This window comes from Desmodus rotundus, chromosome 4 (genome assembly GCF_022682495.2).
Source record: "Desmodus rotundus isolate HL8 chromosome 4, HLdesRot8A.1, whole genome shotgun sequence".
NCBI lineage: Eukaryota > Metazoa > Chordata > Mammalia > Chiroptera > Phyllostomidae > Desmodus > Desmodus rotundus.
In genome coordinates this window covers 156,076,387-156,096,677 of record NC_071390.1, presented here as the reverse complement: position 1 = coordinate 156,096,677, position 20,291 = coordinate 156,076,387, and the positions used below count along the sequence as shown (strand labels likewise).

Here is a 20,291-nt window from a genome sequence, read left to right as displayed (position 1 = left end):
GGTTGCGTGGTCTGTCACCCAGTCCACCAGCTGCAGCTTTGCCCACCCCGCTTCACAATCTGCCACCTCACTGGGTCCTCCAGCTGCCGCTTTGCCACGAGTCCTCTCTGCCTGGCTGCCCATCTCTGCCCCTCTTACCAGTCTGGGTGAGTGTTTCTGCTTTTTCTCCTTGGTTGTCAGACTTCCATACAGTGCAATTCTGTCAGTTCTGGTTGTTTTTTGTTTTTAAATTGTTGTTGTCCTTCTTTTGGTTGTGCAAGGAGGCACAGTGTGTCTACCTATGCCTCCATCTTGGCCTGAAGTCCTAAATTCAATATTTAAAAAAGAGGAGCATGAGATCTTGGTCTCTGAAATATGTCTTCAGTTTGACTCAAACAAACTCATAAAAATTCTAAAATAAAACAAAACAAAAAAGAAAATCTCAGCATAAGTGGATGAACACCCTCAGACATTTAAAAATATCCTTAAATATAACTTCTTTTTCCTTCAAATGAAGGCAAGAAAGGCCCCAGAGAGGAGTTTCAATGTGTGATTGTTCTGATATGTGGTCAGGTATAGAAACAGTTCAAATGCCTATTTTAAGAGCTCTCTGAACTTTCAATGATTAGGTTGAACAATTATTAAATGTGAAACAAAGTCTTCACTGAAAGAATTTTTTGCCCACTTTGTTTTAAAATCAATATTAGAGAACATACATTCACTAGCCTAAAAAGTATGGGTAATTGGTTAAGAAAACAGTAATATTTTCCACTCTCTTCCCTTCTGTTAATTTATGTCACTCTGACTCAAGACTAAGATGAAGGTGTATGTGAATCATACCTGCAAGAAATCAAGGACACCATACAGAGAGACAAAGGCTGCTGAGTTTCCCACGTTAGTCTCTGCTTTCAAAAAAACTGAGATATGACTCACATACCTTAAATTCACCCATTGAAACAGTACACTTCAGTGAGGTTTGGTATATTCACAGAAGTGTGTAGCCACCACCACTATGTAATTCCAGAACAGGTCATACCCTCTCCACCTTTTCTAACACTGGCTTAGAGTGTGAGCAGGTGGGCTAGGCCAGTGTTGCATTATCTCAGCGACTCTACTAGACTCTGGGACCTCCTAGAGAATGGGGCTTTGCGATCACAGAGATGTGAGTTTGGGGCTCAACTCTGGCACTTACCAGCTCTGGGATCTTGAGTAGGTTGCTCAGTCTTTCTATTACTTCGGAGTTTTTCACCTGGTAAAATGAGAACAATAATATCTCCCTCAGGAAACTTGAAAGACTGGATATAATACATAACACATGCAAAACAGCTAGCAGGTTATCTACACATAGTAAGCACTCCAAAAGCACGATATCCTATGCGACAGACAGACCAGGTTTACATTCCACTCTTCTTTGAGGTGGCCTTGACACTAGAGCTTAAAGAAATTAAGTTCTACACCCAGGCTCTCTTCCTGTTCTGGAAATTATGGCTTAAATCATTGGATAGCAAGTAGCAAACAGTCATCCACTTGGATCCCTAATGACTTTATGTCCAGGTAAGAAGCCTTCATTTCCCATTTGACGTCTGATTTTCCCCAGAGGAAGGTCTTTGACATCAAACACATGGCTAAAATAACATCATTGCTCAGTCTCTGGGCCTTGGGGTATTTGAACAAACCGAATAGCTGCAGGTTCAGACAAAATATAAAAGAGTGACAGTAGGGCAAATAAAGAATTCTTTTCTTCTTTTTTCCAATTTTTTAAGCATATTGGTTAAGAGGCTGGACTTTGTGTTGAGTTCTGGCTTTGCCATTATAAGTGGTGTGATGTGGATGAGTGACCCAATAGCGTGGGATTTTGATAACATAAAAGGAGGAAATCACCACCTCTGTCAGAGAGCACCATTCCGGGGTGCACTCAGCATAGTGCCTCGCTCATGTAAATACTCAGTGAATGGCATGAGTATGTTCAACTCTTGTTGAAGCCTTTGAATCCCTTCTACTCTCCTGTGCTCACTGTCTTTAAAATCCTGGAACTTTCTTAGTTCAGCTTTAGGGACTTGTTTTATTCTATTTTGTGCTTTGAAGGAATGTGTGACGGGTTAAAACTTCTCTAAGATTTCTTCCACCTGTAGGATAAAATGCTCACATGCTCCCATCCTAATGAGAAGTTCCTGAAGTCAGAGCTTCACAGAGGGGGGGATACCCTGCTTTCCTCTGTCAGCCAGGAGCTCTTCATTGTGCCACCGCCCCCTGGGCCACTGCTGATGCCCAGGAACTCTCTCAAGATAACATTTTTAAATGCAAAAATAAAATGCATAGTATTATAAAAGAAGTCAGTTAAAATAGAGTTATCAAAAATGTTTTAAAACAAATTTGTAATACAGTCACATATGTGCTTCTTTATTAGTATATTAAATAACAAGACCTGGTGGCTGGTCTAATCATCATCATCATTTGAAATTAATGGTGAATATAAATGATACATTGATATAACTCAAGAACTCAAATGTGAAATAAATGTATCTGTGATCTGTACACCTGAAACTAATATAATATTGAATGTCAACTGTAATTGAAAAAGTAAGTATCTGTGATTCCCATTGGTGAAAAAGTTACAGGAACTAATAATACTGTGGCTTTGTTGCCTACACTTATCATTGAAGAAAATGCTAAATTTCAGGAAGAGATTAGTAAAACTACATATGCATTTTTTTCCTGTCTTCCCTTGAATTGTATCCATGAACTCAAGGTTAAGAACTCCTGAGTTAAGCCAAGACTAACACAATCCAAAATTCTCCTGTGATGATGATGACTTGCCACAGACTGTTTTAGGATAATCCTACTATTGACCTAAGGAGGCTTCAGGTCTTTGCATTATGCTTTGCTTTCCATATTAGGTGAAGGCCTTCAGTCACTATTTACCCATGCAGATTTGTGGTGTACTCCCTCTGGAATCAGGGCTGGAAAGTTAAGGATTCAGGTGGGTTTTTGCCATTTGCACCACGCATCTGTCATGGTGGCGAAAGACAAGCCTAGAGGTTGACATCTTCCTGACATTCACTCCTGTCCACCAACTGATGTACCGCGCCTCATAAATGTAATTCTTCTTCCTTTCATGATCTGTGCCCCTGGCTCCTTCTTGTCTTGTTCATTTACCAGAAAAGAGACTGTGAGCTGTAACTACATTACCTTGCAGAAAACATTCTCCATCCTCCTGGGGAATCTCAAAGCAACTAGCTTTTGGCCCTTGGACTTTGTTCTGAATCTGGCCAGGACTCTCATCCGAGAACCATTCCTCCTATTGTCCTTTCTAACCTTTACTTAGCTGCCCGCGTCTTTTTTTTGCAAGATGCGAAGTTCTCCCAGGTTGTTAGTGTATGATCTCACGGGCTAAAAGGGCTTCTTCGCCTTGTGGTGACTCTGAAGAACGGCGGTTCAAGCACGTGGGCTCTGGAGTGGGACCCGTGCTGCAGCGCCGCTAGCTGTGTGGCCCTGGCACGTTTCCCAACCCCTCTATGAGAATAGCTTTTTCTCATAGGGTAGTTATAACAACTAAATACTTTAAAGATTGTAAGCTCAAAAATACCTGGCATATAATGAGCACTCAATAAATATTAGTAGTTATTAGTTGTCAGCCCATGGCTGATTCTAGGCTATTACTATCACCCTCAACAAAATTCTCCAATTCCAGACTTTGCATGTTCTCTCACATTCTGTGTTCCTGGACCATTGACTTCAGTGACAACTGAGGGCTCTTTTTAATCTTATGAGACCATATCTAGAGAGATATAGAATCTCCAAGTTATATAATATTATTAATAATAGCTGACATTTGCCCTGACTGGTGTGGCTCGGTGGATTAAGCACTGGCCTGTGAACCAAAGGGTCACTGGTTCGATTCCCAGTTAGGGCACATGCCTGTGTTGTGGGCCAGGTCCCCAGTTGGGGGTATACAAGAGGCAACCACATATTGATGTTTCTCTCCCTCTCTTTCTCCCTCTTTTCCCCTCTCTCTAAAAATAAATAAATAAACTCTTCAAAAAAATAATAGCTGACATTTGCTGAAAACTTCCTGCTATACCAGGTACTTATTTTATATCTTATTTAATGCCCCCAACAATCCCACAAGTCTGTATTATTATTCATATTTATGGTGGATGAATCAAGCTTAATCAAGGAGGGTTATTTGCCATCCAAGCTCACACAGATCCTTTCCCTGAATTGAAGGGCATCTCCATCTAGCTGTCTTCCTAAGAGAAGCATCCAGGGTGAGTTATAGACAGCTACTATTTGCTGGGTTATCTGTTCCCCTCTGAAACCACTTGGGGTTCCTGTACTTGGCCATCTTGAAGGAGACTTGGCTTAGCGGTGGCCATCTGGCATCAGCTCATGCTGCTTTTGTGAAGTCACATGTGGTCCCGGAGTTGCCAGGAAAAAGGATGCCTTGATGAGCCAAAATGTAAATTCCCTAGGAGAGGAAAAGTGAGAGTGAGCTTGTTCACACTGTGCACGACTCCAAGGAAATGGCACAACTCGAGAGACAGTGTCCTGCCCCTAGGCTCCATCATATTACAGGGGCAGTATTTTACATTTGATAATAAACTTGCCTCCCAACAGACAGTTTTGCTTCTTTGACCAGTAAGAGAGGCAGAGGTGACCCAAATTAAAAAGAAGTTGATATTTGAAATACCAAAGTCGGGGAGATCCTCACATTTTAAATGCCATCCTCTGGAATGCTGGGACAGGTGGGGGTGGCAAGCATGTTTTCGTCACCAATCCCGAGTTTCGAGTTTTGAGAGTTTCTCTTCTCCTAGAGATGGATTGTTCAAAGTAGGTCAGGGCCAGGAGAAGGGAACTTGGGAATCCTCATCTAGTTTGTTCATATCTGAAAGGATTTCTAAGGCCTTCACTGGGGTTTTCAAAAACTCTTCTTTGACTACTTGTATTTCTTCTTTCTCTGTTTTCTTCTTTTTTCCTCTCTCTACTTCTTGTTTATTTCCTCTCTCCTGGTCTTGCCTTCTCCAGAACACCTGTCCCTCTGGCTACCCATCAGCTCTCAGAGGTTCCTTTTCCTCTAGCCAAGCCCAGACTGGGTCACCTGGGCTTTAAATGCTCCTTTCATCAATAAGTTCCTGCACCCCTTTTTTCTGTTCCTCCCAGAATTTTCTGTTATATTTCCAATGAAAGTTGGGCCTAAGAGACCTGTGATTGCTGGCATTTCAGACCAGCACCACTGATGCCGTTGCTTATAGAATATTGTCTTGGAGGGTTTACTGAGAGGCATTGAGACAGATTTTTTAGAAGACTCAACTGTGAGGCTATGGCTGGGGGAGAGGGGCGTATAAAGGGACTAAATGTTAATGGGAGAAATATATAATAATGATTATACTTTTTTAAAAAACAGGGAAAAAGCCCTTTAGAAAAACTATTAAAAGTTAGATTCAAAGGTTTCAAATTTCTGAGTGAAGCCTGCATGACCTGCTGCGAGCCATAGTTAGATGCTTAAGTGAGGAACCCTGAGAAATTCAAGCCAGATCAGCTGCGAATCCTCAGACCAGCGAGAGCAGCATGTGGCTTCCCCTCAGACGTCAGATGAGGGGAACTGACTTGTCTATTACAAGGCCCAACCACAGAGGTTCCAAGTTAAATACCAGAAGTCCACACCGGCTTCTCCTGAAGAAGGTGGCCTGGCCAAACAGTCCAAGATGAAAGGCTGCACTTCATCTTGAAGCTGTGCTGATGACTCCTTCCTTCCAAAGGGGATCCTTGAAGCTGCCAGAGACCTCTCACTAACTGCCCCCCCTCCCACACACACACATATTCCCAATGTAGTCCCAATTCTGGACCCTTCCCCTCTGGGGTTTTTATAGTGCAGTTCAGTGGTTCTCATATCCCCTATAAGGCTTGTTAAAAACACAGATTGCTGAGTTTCTGATTCTGTAGGTCTAGGAAAAGGTCTAAGAATTCCTGCACATAACAGGTTCCCAGGTGAGCTGATATGGCCAGTCCTGGGACCACACTTTGGGAACCATTAGTGCAGGTAACGTGCAGGCTCACCAATCAGATTTCTTGGGTTCAAAGGCTTGCCCCATCACTCATGCCCAGGGCTCTTGAACAAATTACCCTCTCTGTTGCTTCAGCTTCCTCATCTGAGATAAAAGAACATGAGGATAAGAATGACATCTGCTTCATGATGTTTTCAAAGGCAGATGGGACAATGCATAAAAAGGCAATGGGACAAATGCTTCATGATTTGGTACATGCAAGTGCTAGTTCTCAAAACACACCAATGTTATAGCACTGCTATCCACCCAGTGGCTTCCTGATCCACCTGCCAATGCAAAGACCCTCCAGAGTCCCAGGGTTCAGTTGGCCTTAGGTCTTAAGGAGGCTGGACCATGGAGACCTATGGGTCCCGAAGGCACCTTCACTCAGAATCCACAGATGAGTCCTTCTCAAAGTCCGGTATTCAAATCCTGCCTCTGCTGCCAGAAATCCATGAGGCCTCAGCCTAGGCACTGATCTGGACATTTTTTATCAACTCCCTAGCATTGTTTTTTGCTCCATGACCATAAAACAAGCAAAACCAGAAGAATCCTGCCTGCTGTCCCAAGCACTAAATTTTATACTGGCTGAATTTGGCTGCATGAATTTCAACTCCCAAACCAGCTTAGATTTTCAGAGCAGCTGTGGCTTTTAGAGATTTTATACAATTCCTCTGCTCTCCCTTATCATTTTTTAAATTAAGTCAAAAACCAAAAACAAATCAAGGAAAATTCAGAGGAGTTCAATCTCTAGACTTGCTTTTTGTTTTTATTATCAACAATCAAGTTAATGGTACACTCTTGGAAAACTATATGCACATGTAGAAATATTTCCCTTTTAAATAGAAGCATTCATTATAACACATATAAATAAATTTGAAAATCTGAAACATAACTTATGACGCTTATGTTCACAAACAAGGTCCGACAGGAAGAAAAAAAGAAATCAGACAGACATGCACCTGATAACAAAAATATATACCGTTGTCTGAACCGTGGTCTCTCTAAACACAAAAGAATTGAACCCGTGAGAACCTTAGTACTCCATAAAGACACGCCATAGAGACTACAAGAAGAGGAAAAACATTATACGGCCACGTAGAAGAGACGGTCTGTACTGATATTAACACGATACAATTGAGTCACAGAACACAGTTGTAGAAAGACACCCAAAAAGTTAAAGCCTCAACATTCAACTAATATCTATAGTTTGTGCCTTTAAAAATAAGAAACAAAAAAAAATCTCAACAGAGATGTCTAAACTGCGGGAAGAATGGAATCATCAATGTACAGTCCATCCACCATACAGGATGTGAGTCCATTTCGGATCAAACAGAAGTGCAAACCCAGACACTTCTGCAAACTTGTGTGCACACCTTTCCCTTGCTCCATAGATTTCTCTGCAGCCAGTTGCATGGACTGCAATCGACTCCAATCCAAAGCAGTGCCAAAAAGTTCAGTAACAGCTGGTGGAAGAAGAAAATGCCGGTGGGGGTGGCGGGAGAGAAAAAAGGGGAGAGTTTCGAAATATGAGACACAGTTTGCAGATGAAAGGCATCTCATGAATAGGGCATCTTTCAGGGCCAAGTGGCTGCAAAGATTCGGGGTTTGGGAGTTGCGACGGTGTTGGGGTTCGGAAGCGCTAGTGGCGGGGTGGTATTCGGCGAGGTGGGACAGGCAAGCGGGCACGAGGAAGTCATCTTAGCCGCGGTGACAATCTGCTGGAGCCTTCGCCGCAGCAGCCCGAACCCAAGGACAGGAGGGGAAGCGACCGGAAGGCTCCCTAGTCTCCCCCGAGGAGAAGCCCCAGGGGAGTCTGTGCTGTGAGGGGGCACCGGTTTAGGGGTTCACGAGAGGGAGCCCGCACACAGTCCCAGCTGCAGCCTCCCCTCTTTCCCCCTTTCCGTTTGTTCCCCTTCGATTTTAAAACCATGTAGAAAAATGATTACTGCCTTCCCGATTTTTTTTTAAATTATGGGCGATCTTCTGTTTATTTTTCGCTTTCTCTAAGCAAGACACTGTATTGGTTGTGCCCCCCACCCATCTCCACCGGTCACCTGCTCGGGCCAGACACACATTCCCAGAGACAGACAGACACGACACGCAGACACAGCCCCCTGAGAGTGCCCCCGAGTCCGGCCGCGCGGTCACGCCGCCCGTCTGCGCGGCCCTGGGGCAGGTGAGAAGCCAGGGAAGTTTTTGTTTTGTTTGGGGCTTCAGGATGGGGGTGGCAGTGGGGTTGACATGGGGGCGATGCTGTTTTCTCTTTATTCTTATCGTGATCACTTTAGGCTCTCCAGGAAAGAGCCGCGGCAGCAGCGACGGCCATAGCCTTGGGCCTACCCGCTCGCCCGCCCGCTCGCCCGCCGGGCCCTGGCCGGCCGCCGCCGCCACCCAGTCCCCGATCAGAACATGCTGCTCTTCACTAAGGCGGCTTTGGCACCGTTGGGTCTTTGGAGCGAAGATAGGACGCTGGCGAAGGGACCCCCGAGTGAATCCGGAATGGAGGTGATGGGGCCGGGGCCTGGAGCCCAGCCTTGTCCTGGGCCCGCGGCCGCACCCAGGCCGCCCGCCGCTGCCAGGCCTCCAGCTGCCGCTGCCGCTGCCGCCGCAGCTGCTGCTGCTGCCGCCGCCGCCGCCGCGCCTCCCTTGCCGGGCTCGCCGCCAGGGCCCCCAGGCCCCGCCGCCCCCGGGGCTCCTGCGGGGCTGGGCCCGCCGCCGCCGCCTCCCGCGCCGCAGCTGGGAGTGGGGTTGGGGTTGGGGCCCGGGCCTCCGGTGCTGTCCGGGTCGGTGCTTTTGGCCTCCTTGCTCTCATCGTCCCGGGAGGAGTCGGACTTCTTCCCGGAGGAGCCGTTTTTGGCCGCGGCCGCTGCCGCCGCTGCCGCGCGCTCCTGCTTGCGGAATTTGGCGCGGCGGTTCTGGAACCACACCTGGGCGGAGACGAGAGGGGAGGCGGCGAAGCAGGGGGAGAAAGCAGGGAAAACGGGAAAGAAAAGCGCGAGTGAGGAGGGTGCACATTCCATTCCAGTTTGCTTTAAGCTCCGCGCCACGGGGCACCTCCGTGCGCACCCAGCCCACCAAGCCCGCCCCCACCCCTTGGTTGCCGGTGCATCTTCGGACACATTTTTGGGGGGTGACTTGATCATGCCAAGGAAACGGCGCCTTGCAGGAGAGGTAAAAAGGGCGCAGTTTCCAGAAAGGGACTGCAAGGGGAGCCTTTAATTTGGAGGACCTTTGCTCAGTCTACTTTCTGAGCCACTCCAAACTCGTCATTGCCCATTGGCCTGAAGTCTAAAGTTAAATAAACCCTAATTGGTTAAAGGAGGAGGGGGGTTTTGGGTTTGGTGCTTGCTGCGCATCCTGACCTTTGGGCCTAGAGAAGCAAGCGCTGGTGAGCACTGCCCCTCCACTGGGGGGCTCACCTGGAGCGGCGCCATGTCCCTAAAAAGTTAGAATAAGCCTTGGTCCTTGACCTTCGTGGAGTCACAGCCCCTTTGCGAACCTGATGCAAGTCATAGTTCCCGGGAAAATGTACCTATACGCTATATGCTATGGCTCCAAGTTAAAAGTGCTTGAATTAGGAGGCATTTAGCAAAAAAATATTTATAGTACGCGGGCAAAGTCTGCACTCTCTCCAAAGGGCACTTCCCGACTGCTTCTGCAACGCTGGCTGTGGTGGAAAATACTTTGCAATTGTGAATATAAATGCCCAAGAGAGTGGACGCTAACCCTTCTTCCTGTGCACAACCACTCCAAATTTGGCCTCTCTGTTCATCCATGAGCCAAGGCCCCTTCTCAAGAGAGGCCCCGGGATCCCGAACCTTCAGCAGTACCCGCCACCCGTTCCCTCGCCCACCGCACCCCTCCATGACCCAGGGAGACCAAGCCGGGTAGTTTCCCAGGAACGTGTACCTGGACGCGCGCCTCGGTGAGGTCGATCTTCAGGGCCAGCTCCTCCCGGGTGTAGATGTCAGGGTAGTGCGTCTCGGCGAAGACCCTCTCCAGCTCTTTGAGCTGTGCACTGGTGAAAGTGGTGCGGATACGCCTCTGCTTGCGCTTCTCGTTGAGGCCGCCGTGGTCGGTGAAGAGTTTGTATGGAACTGGGGACAACAGAGAGGACAGAGTGTGAGCCAAACAGCCTGGAGAGCTCGGGCCGTGGAGCCCGAATGTGGGGACTTCAAGGTCAGGTGTCACTGGAGCCGCTACCGACCACAGAGCAGGAGAGTGGCCAAGAGGAGCTGCTGAGAAAAACCGAGTAAATTAGTTAGGTACAGAAACTGGCGCAAACTTCGGGGTTTGGCGAGGTCCCTTCTGGCACAAGCGTCTTTGGGTGGGTTGGAATAAAGCCTTGGGGACGTCTGAGGGTTGGGACCAGGGATAACGGTCTGAGGAGGGAAAGAACGAGAGAGGAAAAAAGTCGGAAAAGATCAGTCGGAATATCGGGGAACCAAGGAAGAAGTTACCGAACACTCTCACTGTTGGAAGTTTTCAATTCTCAGGAGGTGACCCACTCCAAAAGTTGGGGAAAAGTGTTGGAAAATAAAAATAATAAATTAAAGAAATAATCATAAAAATGACCAGCCAAAGAGGTGTGAGCTGCTGTCAGTTCTTTAAAAAAGAGACACTGCCAGTAATGAGCTTTACTCTTTGTTATTTAATTATTTTCTAAGCTTTACGTCTCATCGCAAAGTAAATAAATTATGCCTATCATTTTGGCAGCTTAAGATAATTTTGTTGGCGGTTCGGGTGTGACTAGGATAGTGTAACCCTGTAAGTGAATTACCCCTCCCTGCAATCGCTTCTAACGTGATAAATTCTTTCATTTGTGTAAGCAAATTTCGTTTGGTAAATACTAAACACATTTCCATTTTCAAATGCAATCAAGGCTTCCTATATACGAGAGGAAAGGCAGCTTCCTCCGCTGAGAAAGCTGGAGGTCCTTACCTGCGGCGTACGGACTGCTCTGGTGGTCCCTGAGGGTGCCGAGGCTGCAGGATCCCGGCGTGAGGGAAGGGCAGCCGGACGTGGCCCCAAAAGTGGTCCTGATCGGGTTATACTGGAAGCCACTGGCCTGGCTGCAGGAACTGAAGTCAGCATAGGCTGAAGCCAGGCTCGAGGTGTCCATCCCAGCCATACAGGACTCGTAGGCAGAGGAATTGAGGTAAGAATATTCCATTTTATACATTGAAAAGGCTCTGGATGGCTCAGCCAAGTGGAAAAACGAAATAAAAGATGGGTATGGAGACGGTGGCTGGAGTGGGGAGATGTGCACAGCTCAACGCCTGCCTCCAAACTGGCCTCCTTACTACCAGCAGAGCCTAGTTTTATGAAAAAGCCTCCTATGAGATGCCTTGTCTGAGGTCTCTAGAGCATATAGTCCTCATAATAAACTTGGCTCTTTCCACTTGGACAATAGCAAAGCGGTTGGTCTTATTGCTGGCGCTTTTTACATGACAATAACTCATCCGTCTATTGGGCTGGCACTGGGGAACTGAGCTGTCCAACCTCCCTATCATTGATTCCTGCATCTCTAATTAGAATTTAATACCACACCATTACGCACCGAGCCCCTGATCCTCCCTTCTAACCAGCTCCCTGCCCTTTAATTCAATCACACTACTAGGAAATAATGAAAGTTGGGTGACGATTCTCCCTGATCCAATTTCCCCAAGCTTTTAAGCCTTTTTAACTGATCATATACCTTAGGCATAAATTGAGATAGTGTGTATGTTTTCCTCCTTCTTCGTCCTCTTTTTCCCCCCTCGGTTAGGAAGAAGAAACCTTGATGTCATAGAAAACCTGTTTTGTAAGAGTGTTACACGCTCAATTTAACAACAAGCCTACCCCCCGAAGTGCATGAAATGTTATAAAGGACTGGGACATTGGCAAGACTCAGGCGCCCTGTAACATAGAGTAAGTGGGCCAAGGGGGTTTCTGTGAACTATAAGCGGATTTCTTTAAAATACACCTGGTAGAGGGGGTTAAAAAAAAGAGCATCTTATAAATTGCATTTCTTGTCGCGGCTTAATGTGCTTTTCTAGAGGCTCAGCTTACATAGCTGCTTAAAAAAATAAAAGAACAACTCTTGAACGTAAAACATCTGGATTTTCAACTGATGGCTCCTTGGCGCTCAGTTCTGTCTTTCTGCCTTAGTGTGAGGTTTGCATTTTGTTGGTTTGGAGGTTCTCTGCTGTTGTTCGTTTTAATTACGCCATCACCAGCCGGCGGACTTGAAATTTCCCCCAATGCGTCTCTTCCACCCCTCTCGGCGCTCTCCCTCTCTTCTGTCACCTCCATGTTTCCAGGTGCCCACAACCCCCCGCAGACCCCGGCTTCCAGCAGAGGACTGCTGTCTGTCGCCTGTTAGGTTCGCTGACCGCGGACAGCCAAATCCGTACTCTCTTAAATGCCCAGGCTCCAGGTCGGGCACTTTTCTTGCCCAACTGACTCCTTGGGCTCTTGGGTGCTGGCAGCCCGGCACAGACAAAGAAGCAAGCGGTGATTTGTGGACCTTGGTGGCCCCGTGATTTAAGTGGAGTGTAATTTTCATTTGGTTCGTTAGGTTCTAGCAGAATAAGGAAAACTATTTCATTAAATCCTTCCTCTCGGTGGACAAGAGGGGGAATGCTTAGTTGAATCGCCGTGTGGTGTAAACAAACCCTGGATATTTTATATGAATTAAATGTGTAGATAATTAGTTTTATTGCATTCATTACCCCCTTTATGTGCTCTGTAACAAGTCAGTAATTAAAGTAACAAACTCATAAAGTCTTTATAGGGGCATTTAGGCGTTCAGTGTTTGCCAAACTAAGTGGTTTAATTCGATGCTAGTGCCGGGGAGTGGATGGGCGCCCGCTCTCCGCTGCCACCGTGCTTTATTGCGCACTAAACTGCAGCGGACGCTGTAATGGATTAAACAGAGACAGCGGGCCCCGGCCCTGCGCTTCTCCGCCGGGTGAGTTTCAGGCTGGTTTCAGGTGATGGCGCGTCCTCTGGACTTGAGGAAGCGCTGCTGGCGCGAGTGCAGGCAGCGGCACTCGCTGAGGAGCTTGCTGATAGTTTTATGGGGAGGGCTGCTAGTTTTATTGCAGTTGTATGTTGTACAATGTGTATTTGATAAAGAAGGGCCCTTGGTGACCAGTGTGTACTTTTTTGTGCACGGAGGTGAAATGAAAATAAATGTATACAAGGTTTTACTGCGTCGGGAAACAAATTGCAACGCTCTAAATGGTTTTTCTTTATGGTCACCAGACAAGAGGAGAAAAGAGATGCAAACATCTGTCTTCAGTCCCCTAAACCTAAAGGCCAGCAAAGACGGATGTGAATCCAAGTGTTATTACAGTGGGGATTTATCTTTATTTATCTCGCTCTCATGAATATGAATCTGCTTTTGGACCGGGAGGCGGCTGTGCTCCTTCGGACGCTACACAAGGAATTTCCCCACCCTTACTTATCCTCCCCCTACCTTCAGCGAGGTGGGGGGTGGGCTGTCTGGCACAAGCCTGAGATTGTCCAAGTTTCTGGAATCCCTCGGACCTTGGGGTGGGGCGTGCTGCCCTGACCCCGCCCGCCCCAGGCCTACACTCCTGGGGGATGTGGACATGGGGAGTGGGCCTGAGTGGGACACCCTAGCCCGCTCACTCCCCCACCCCGCTTCTGTGTAGTTTCAGCGCGTTTCTCTATAGAATAGAATGATGGGCGTGTTTGGGAAGGGCTGTGTTTTGGCTTCAAGGCCCGTGCTTGGCAAAAACCATGCCCACAACCCTCTTGGCGCCCACTCCTCTGTGCACCCGGGGCCGAGTCTCTGTCGGGTATAGAGCGTGCCCTCGGCCCAGGAGGCCTCATCCCGGCCCGCGACTCTGGGGTCTTACACTCGAGATAAGTGCGGAGCTATCCCACCTAGGGTCTTAACTGGCACCGGCTCCAGGCCCCAAAACCAGGGGGGCGGAGCCTGGCGGTGGAGTTAGAGTGTGTGGGGAGCTGGAAGGAGCAAGATTCATTTGGGCAGCCTTTGAGGATGCTCTTGGGTGACGATGTTGAACTTTGGGATTTCGTCTGTGCTGCAGGAAGTTCTTGTTTGCAGGGGACTTTGGGGGTGGGGAGCGCGGTGTGCAGCTCAGGAGAGCTGATGCCGATGAGGCTTTTGAAGATGACACTGGGAAAAGCCGTAGGAGCGGGGCAATGACTCCGCCACCCGGCTGGGACGAGGGAAGTGCGAGGTCGCGGGGTTCCGGGATGCGGGGGGCAGGCCTGGGGGAGGCCTGTGCTGGGTCCCTGCTTGCCCGCCCCAGGTTCCCTCTCTGCGCCCTGCACTCCGGGACTCGCAGTGGCCTCCGCTCCCCAAATCCCCTCATCTACCGTGCCAGCGCTCTCTCAGGTGCCGGGGCCTGCCGCAGCCTCCGATTTCCCTCCAGGCGCCCCCTGGTGCCCGGCCTCGCTGGATCGGGTGCCTTCTTCTCTTTGTACTGGGAGACCTCCGAGCGCCCGGGACCGCACGGTCCGATGAGCAAACGCGCTCGACTTCATTTTCTCCTTTGTAGGCCTTGTAGGTTTATTTTGTTCAGTGTCACCGTCCCTCTCCCCATCCCACCGCCCCCCCCCATCCATAGCCTGCTGTCCCCTTTGCCCGTCTTTTGTGGCCAGGGGTCCTGCTTCTGCTCCAAAGATGAAAGGCATGTGGGGCCAGGCCAGAGCCCCAGCCCCAGCGCCCTGTTTTGTTCGAGTTGTGCTTTCTACACGCGAGCTCTCCCCTAAAAGTTGTACCAAATGGTTAATTTAATTATTCCAACTATAGACCAACTGCTTCAGCAGCCTCCACCACGCGTCTGGGAGGAAAAAAGAAACCATCTATAAGAAATAATCTAATAAAAGTGAAGTGTAGAAAAACCCCTCCTGATTTTCAACCGGCACAAATAGAATTAGAGCTTCAGCATCCTTTTCCCAAACAGACCTTTTGTCCAGATCACCACTTCAGCCAACCAGCAATGTGTACAGGGCCTGCTATTTATTTTAATAGAGGCGGGTGGGGAGCGAGATGGATTGATAGATAAATGGCCACATGGATGGATGGATGGTTGATCCATCTTCCTCTGACTTTCCTTTCTTAATATGTGTACACGGCTGATTTTTTTGCCCCTGCTGATTTTTTGAATCAATAATGGAAAGGCAATGTTATGTGGTAAAAGAAAAAAAAAAAGGTAATTTAAAGCACAAAAAAAGGGAAGAGACTACCAGCATATATACCATGAGAAAAAAAAATGTTTACATGCTACCCAGTACCAAATGAAAAAGGTTGAAAGTTTAAAAGAAACTTTTCTTTCCTTTTCTTTGCCATTCATCGGAGGGTTTCTTTTTCTTCTTCTTTTTTTTTTTCCTTGAAAGTCAGAAAGAATGTTAGAAGACAAGGAAACAAAACAGCAAACAAAATGCCATTGTGTTGTAGTAGCAATTCATGGGAAAATGCTTGTCAGCCTCCTAATGCCTCACTCCTAGGAGGCTGTTTTACCGCAGGCAAAGCACAATAACATGGGAATGAATAAAATATTAAATACCAGTGAGAGTTTCAGAGGAATTCTCTTTTTGATTGCTTTATTTGAGGCTGCATCCAAATTATTCCCCCACAGCAAGGCCACTTGCCTGGCAAAGACTCAACTCAGAACCGACAGTTGTCTCAACCACAGAATTAAAAGATAAGATTCGTCCTCAGGTTTCTAAAACAAAAATGAAAACAAAAAAACACAAACCATAGGAAAAAAAACTCAAAACATTTCTGCAGACAGCAGCCGTTTTCACTCACCTGCACCAAGAAGATCACCGGGATTCATTGGGACACCATTTCCCCAGGACAGAAAGCAAACCAACCACAGCATTCCCAAGCACGAGGATCACTGATACAGTTATTCTCTGAGCATTTCAGAACTTTCGCCACATTTTCCATTTGCTTAGCAACCATAATACACACGTTTCATAATAGAGACTCTTTGTATTTCTGGCACCTAACCTTGTGGCACTGTGAGACTAGCAATTATTAACTGATTGACAGTAGTGTATGCAAAGCAATTAACACAGTGCTTGGCACTTGGAAAGAATCCAGTGAGTGTTGGGCACCAGCGTTATGATCGTGGTGATGATGATGATGATGGTAGTGGTAGAGTGTCTTGCAATTGTATATTAAATACTTGACTTTGGAATTCAGACAGTGCGTGAACACCCTCTTTCCTAAAACATTGAGTGTTTATACCTGTGAAGAGGGTAGACAAATCAAAGAATAGCCAGCCTCTCAGTTATCAAATGGGAGAAAATAAAACAATGGGGCAGAAAACTTCTATCTTTTCGGAACTTACTGTAAGGCATGTGTACATATAAGTTAACCATATGTTTTGTCTTACATTATACACAGTTTATGCATGACTAATGTGGTTCTCTACTCCTGTATGTAAATGTTGAGTGCTCAGGGTCATGTCACTTTAAAAAGCATTTGCCCTGGGTTAGCTGTGTGGATTTGGGTTGAAGCATAGATGATATTTCTGCATTTGGATTAACTTCAGAGGAACCCCAATATCCTCCTTTTAAGGACATCAACATGAAAGAACTATATTCTGCTCCTCTCATTCTCCACCTCCCCCCCACCAATGCTATGATTAGCAGAAGGGGCTGCCTATTACCTTTTTTGCAGGAGTTTGGCTAATAGTAGTAACATCTGCTGGGCTGGGGTGGGGGAGACACAGGGCATTTGATCAGAGGCACAGATGTAAAAGTGACATCTGCTTGTAACAAAGAAAAGAGAAACAAAATTAAATTAGGTAGGGAGGCCTCTCTGTCTAAACCAAAGGGGGGGGGAACTATTTGAAAAAGGAGGAAAAAAAAATCGTGAGTCCTGAGCAAGCTTGCAGGGCTCAGAGGAGCACTTGCAGAGAGAACCGTGATTTTTCTGGGCCAGAGGGGCCGGAATAATTGGAGCAGCAGCATCCTAAGCTAGCAATGTCCCAAGACCTTGAAGTCATGTGTTTATGCCCTAAAGGAAAGAGTCAGGTGAGATTATCCTCCTCGGCTGAGCAATGTCCCAATGAATGCAATGTAGAATGAATTAAGAAGTCGCTTTCAGGTAGAAGACAGGAAGAGGGTGAGCCTCTGGTGTTAATGACCCAGTATATTTTGGGGTTAATTTGGGAAGAAGAAAATTTTTATTTCATAGATATATTAAAACTCCTGTCAACTACTAAGAATGAGCCATTTTTCACTGGGCTCTTATGTGTGCTTAGAAAACTGTATTTGGCACTTAAAACCCACATGATACTTCAAAGGGGGCTCAATGGGAGGAGGGGGAATGGAGAGGCAGTATACTCAACATCCTCCCAACCACTGTGCTAGGAAACCACATGTATACAAAGGGGCATTCCTTTTCTCTCTCCTCTATAGATCTCTCCAAGTGGAACAGATTATGATAGCTTTATGTAAAGTAATTTCACAATGATAACAGAAACCAATGGGCTAGATTCCCTCAGCTTCTTGCTTCCCAATCTATAAAGAAGTCAATATCTGTGCCCACTTGCTCCTCTGTTTTCCTGCTCCATGCAGAAGGGGAGCCTATTCTAACCTGAAGTCAATCCCTCTACCATGCTTTGAAGTCTGATCTTGTCCACTGGCTCAGGGACCTCTCCCAATTCCTCCTCTCACTGGATCTTCAAACTCTCATGCTCATTGGGACATAAGCTCTTGCCATCTAAACATGCTCAAGCTACACTCATATTAAAAACCAAGCAATGAACACTATTTTCTTTCCTGGCTAAACTCCCCTCTCCCTTCTTCCCTTTATAGTCACAAGTCTTGAAGGAGTTGTCTCTTCTCAGTGTCTCTTTACTTCTCAAATACTCCATAGCTTCCTCCAATATGGCTTCCACCACCCTCACACGAATTTAACATTTCTCATTAGGATCACCAAATCCATTGAGGATTTTCCTGGCCTCCACTTATTTGAATGTATACATCACTAGGGCTCTATAACAAATATGTCCAGGTATTCCCATTTCTAGGCATATAGTAGGATTTTACTTCCCTACCCCCAAGAAGTTTCATATGGCCATGTGACTTGCTTTGGCCAATGAAAACTGAATAGCAGTGTAAAGTGTGATTTCCAGATGGAAGCCTTAATTAAGAGTTGGTGTTCAAGTATCTACACTTTCTCTTTTGCCCTGTTTTATGACAGCTGACAGAGCTCAGGTGGTAGCTGCTTTGTCAACCTGAGTTTCAGAGTAAAAAAGGCATGAAGTGATCACAGCAAACCCATAATGGACATGTAGTTTCTTGGAGTATCACAGAAGGATTCTGAAAGAGGGGGCATCCTTTATGCTGGGTATGAAAGGAGGATTAGGAGTGAAAAAATAATTGGTAATGAAGTGGAAAAGGAGGAAGTTACAGGCATAGGAATGAGTGATAGAATCCCAAGCCAGAGAAAGCATAGTGTGGTTGGGAAGCTATAAATAGAATAGTTCAGTTTAGTTTTTTGTTAGGCCAAGAGAGATGAGGAGGCAGAGGTGACAAACAAGGGAAGTTTTGATGAGATAGAAGATAGGAGGGAGAGGATGAAATCTGGTCCCACAAGACTGTGGACACAGTATAGTATGCTTTGGGGGGAAGGAATGAAGGAGTAGGGAAGCCAAGGGATAAATTAGAAAGATGTGGCCCTAATCTAGGCAAGAAATGAGAATAACATGGTAGGATAAATAGAAGTAGAGGGATTCAAGAGATGCGAAAAAAGTGAAGTCTTTGGTCAAGCAGATTATACAATTCTTCTGCCCAGTGCTGGGATTTTAGGGGGGGTCCCAGAGAATACCTCAGAACAAAAACTCTCCCATGTCTTCTGGCAAGATCTTCACCTCTATAATCTGGGTCTAGAGATCCTCATTAACCCGCTTATTTCTCTGGGTTTGGTAGAACTTGATGGTATCAACCATTCATTCATTCAACCCTTAATTATCAAATACCTACTGTGTCCTAGAAATCTGCACTTTAGAGTACAGTGGTTCAGATATTGTCTTGCAAGTTGATTTTGAGATGGAACAAACTCAGGCACTGTAGGCTTCTGAGTGGAGGGAGGGCCACTGGACTGAAGTAGCGTCCCCCACAGAGTAGCACAGGAAAGTGCACACTGAATTAGCAGGGATGAAAACTCCACACCAGACTGGCCACCAGACCTACTACTGCTCAATCTGAGGAAGACCTGAGTTGCCTCAGGTATTGGGATGAGAATTAAGTCCTAACATTCTATTAATTGATTAGGGGGCAGCCTGAGAACCTCTTCTACATATATTTCTAAGTGAAAGAAAGAACATAAGGGGCAGTGTGTGCGGTAGGAAATCAGAAGACACATTTAGAGGGCAGGGAACAGTGCACCATGGAGAACAGAAAGAGGAGAGTGATTGCGGTCTGTCCTCCATCCTTTACACTAAGGTTTTAGGATTTTGTGTGTTATTCCCGCTGGGAATATTGTCAAATGAAGACGCCAAGAGCCAGGTGTCACAGAGGAAAGAAGCACTGATGGTGAGATAACGGGCATTCTAGAAGGGGGTGAGGAGGTGGCTATTTTAAGTGATGCTTCCCTATGTCACTCCTGTCATACCTACTAGGTATCCCTTTCCACCACCCCTAAGGAAAGCATGCCAAGTTCCTGGTAGTCAGGGGCTTTATCTATGTTCCCTTCGTCATACACAGAATTAATTCCAATAACAGAGTCTTGCATGTGAGTCAGCCCCAGGAGCCAAATGAGAGATGTATTGGGAACACTGGAGTCATTCATGGTTTGAAATTGCTTGGCCTTGAAATACATATAAAAATGCAGGAGAATTCTAAAGCTTCTAAAAAATATTTTGCTTTCTGGGCTCCCAAAAGATCCTGTTGTTGTTTGTTGGTTTGTATCATTTTGTTTTACTTCAGAAGTTTGTGGGGTTTGCCAGTAATATGCTGCAGCATCATGCATTTTAATGTGAATTTCAGCTGATTCAGAATCTAGAAGCAAATGTAATCCAGTACTCAGGGACGGGCACCACGTGTCCCAGACCTCAGGAGCCAGAAGACAATAAAATGGTTACAATGATGCATGTTTGTAGTATTTCCCCAGTTAGATGTAATGGAGAATATTAATTTTCTTTTTAAACACACATTTCCTCTCCCTCCCTCTCTCTCTCTCCCTCCCCCCCTCATTTGTTCAGTGTCCTGAGTTACATAGCAGCCTCAAGAATTATGATGCTAAGAGTTCTAATCACAAACTCA

The 20,291-nt window shown here is 46.4% G+C and overlaps 1 protein-coding gene across 1 annotated transcript; it reads right to left on the bottom strand.

The window, feature by feature from the left end:
• Positions 1-8,028: 8,028 nt before the first annotated feature.
• PHOX2B (paired like homeobox 2B) lies at positions 8,029-11,568 on the bottom strand. Its single transcript, XM_053923097.1, has 3 exons — positions 10,968-11,568; positions 9,936-10,123; positions 8,029-8,953 (listed from the first exon to the last, which is right to left on the bottom strand). Exons 1-3 carry the CDS (start codon positions 11,206-11,208, stop codon positions 8,429-8,431), a joined length of 954 nt encoding a protein of 317 aa, XP_053779072.1. The 5' UTR covers positions 11,209-11,568; the 3' UTR covers positions 8,029-8,428.
• Positions 11,569-20,291: the final 8,723 nt, after the last annotated feature.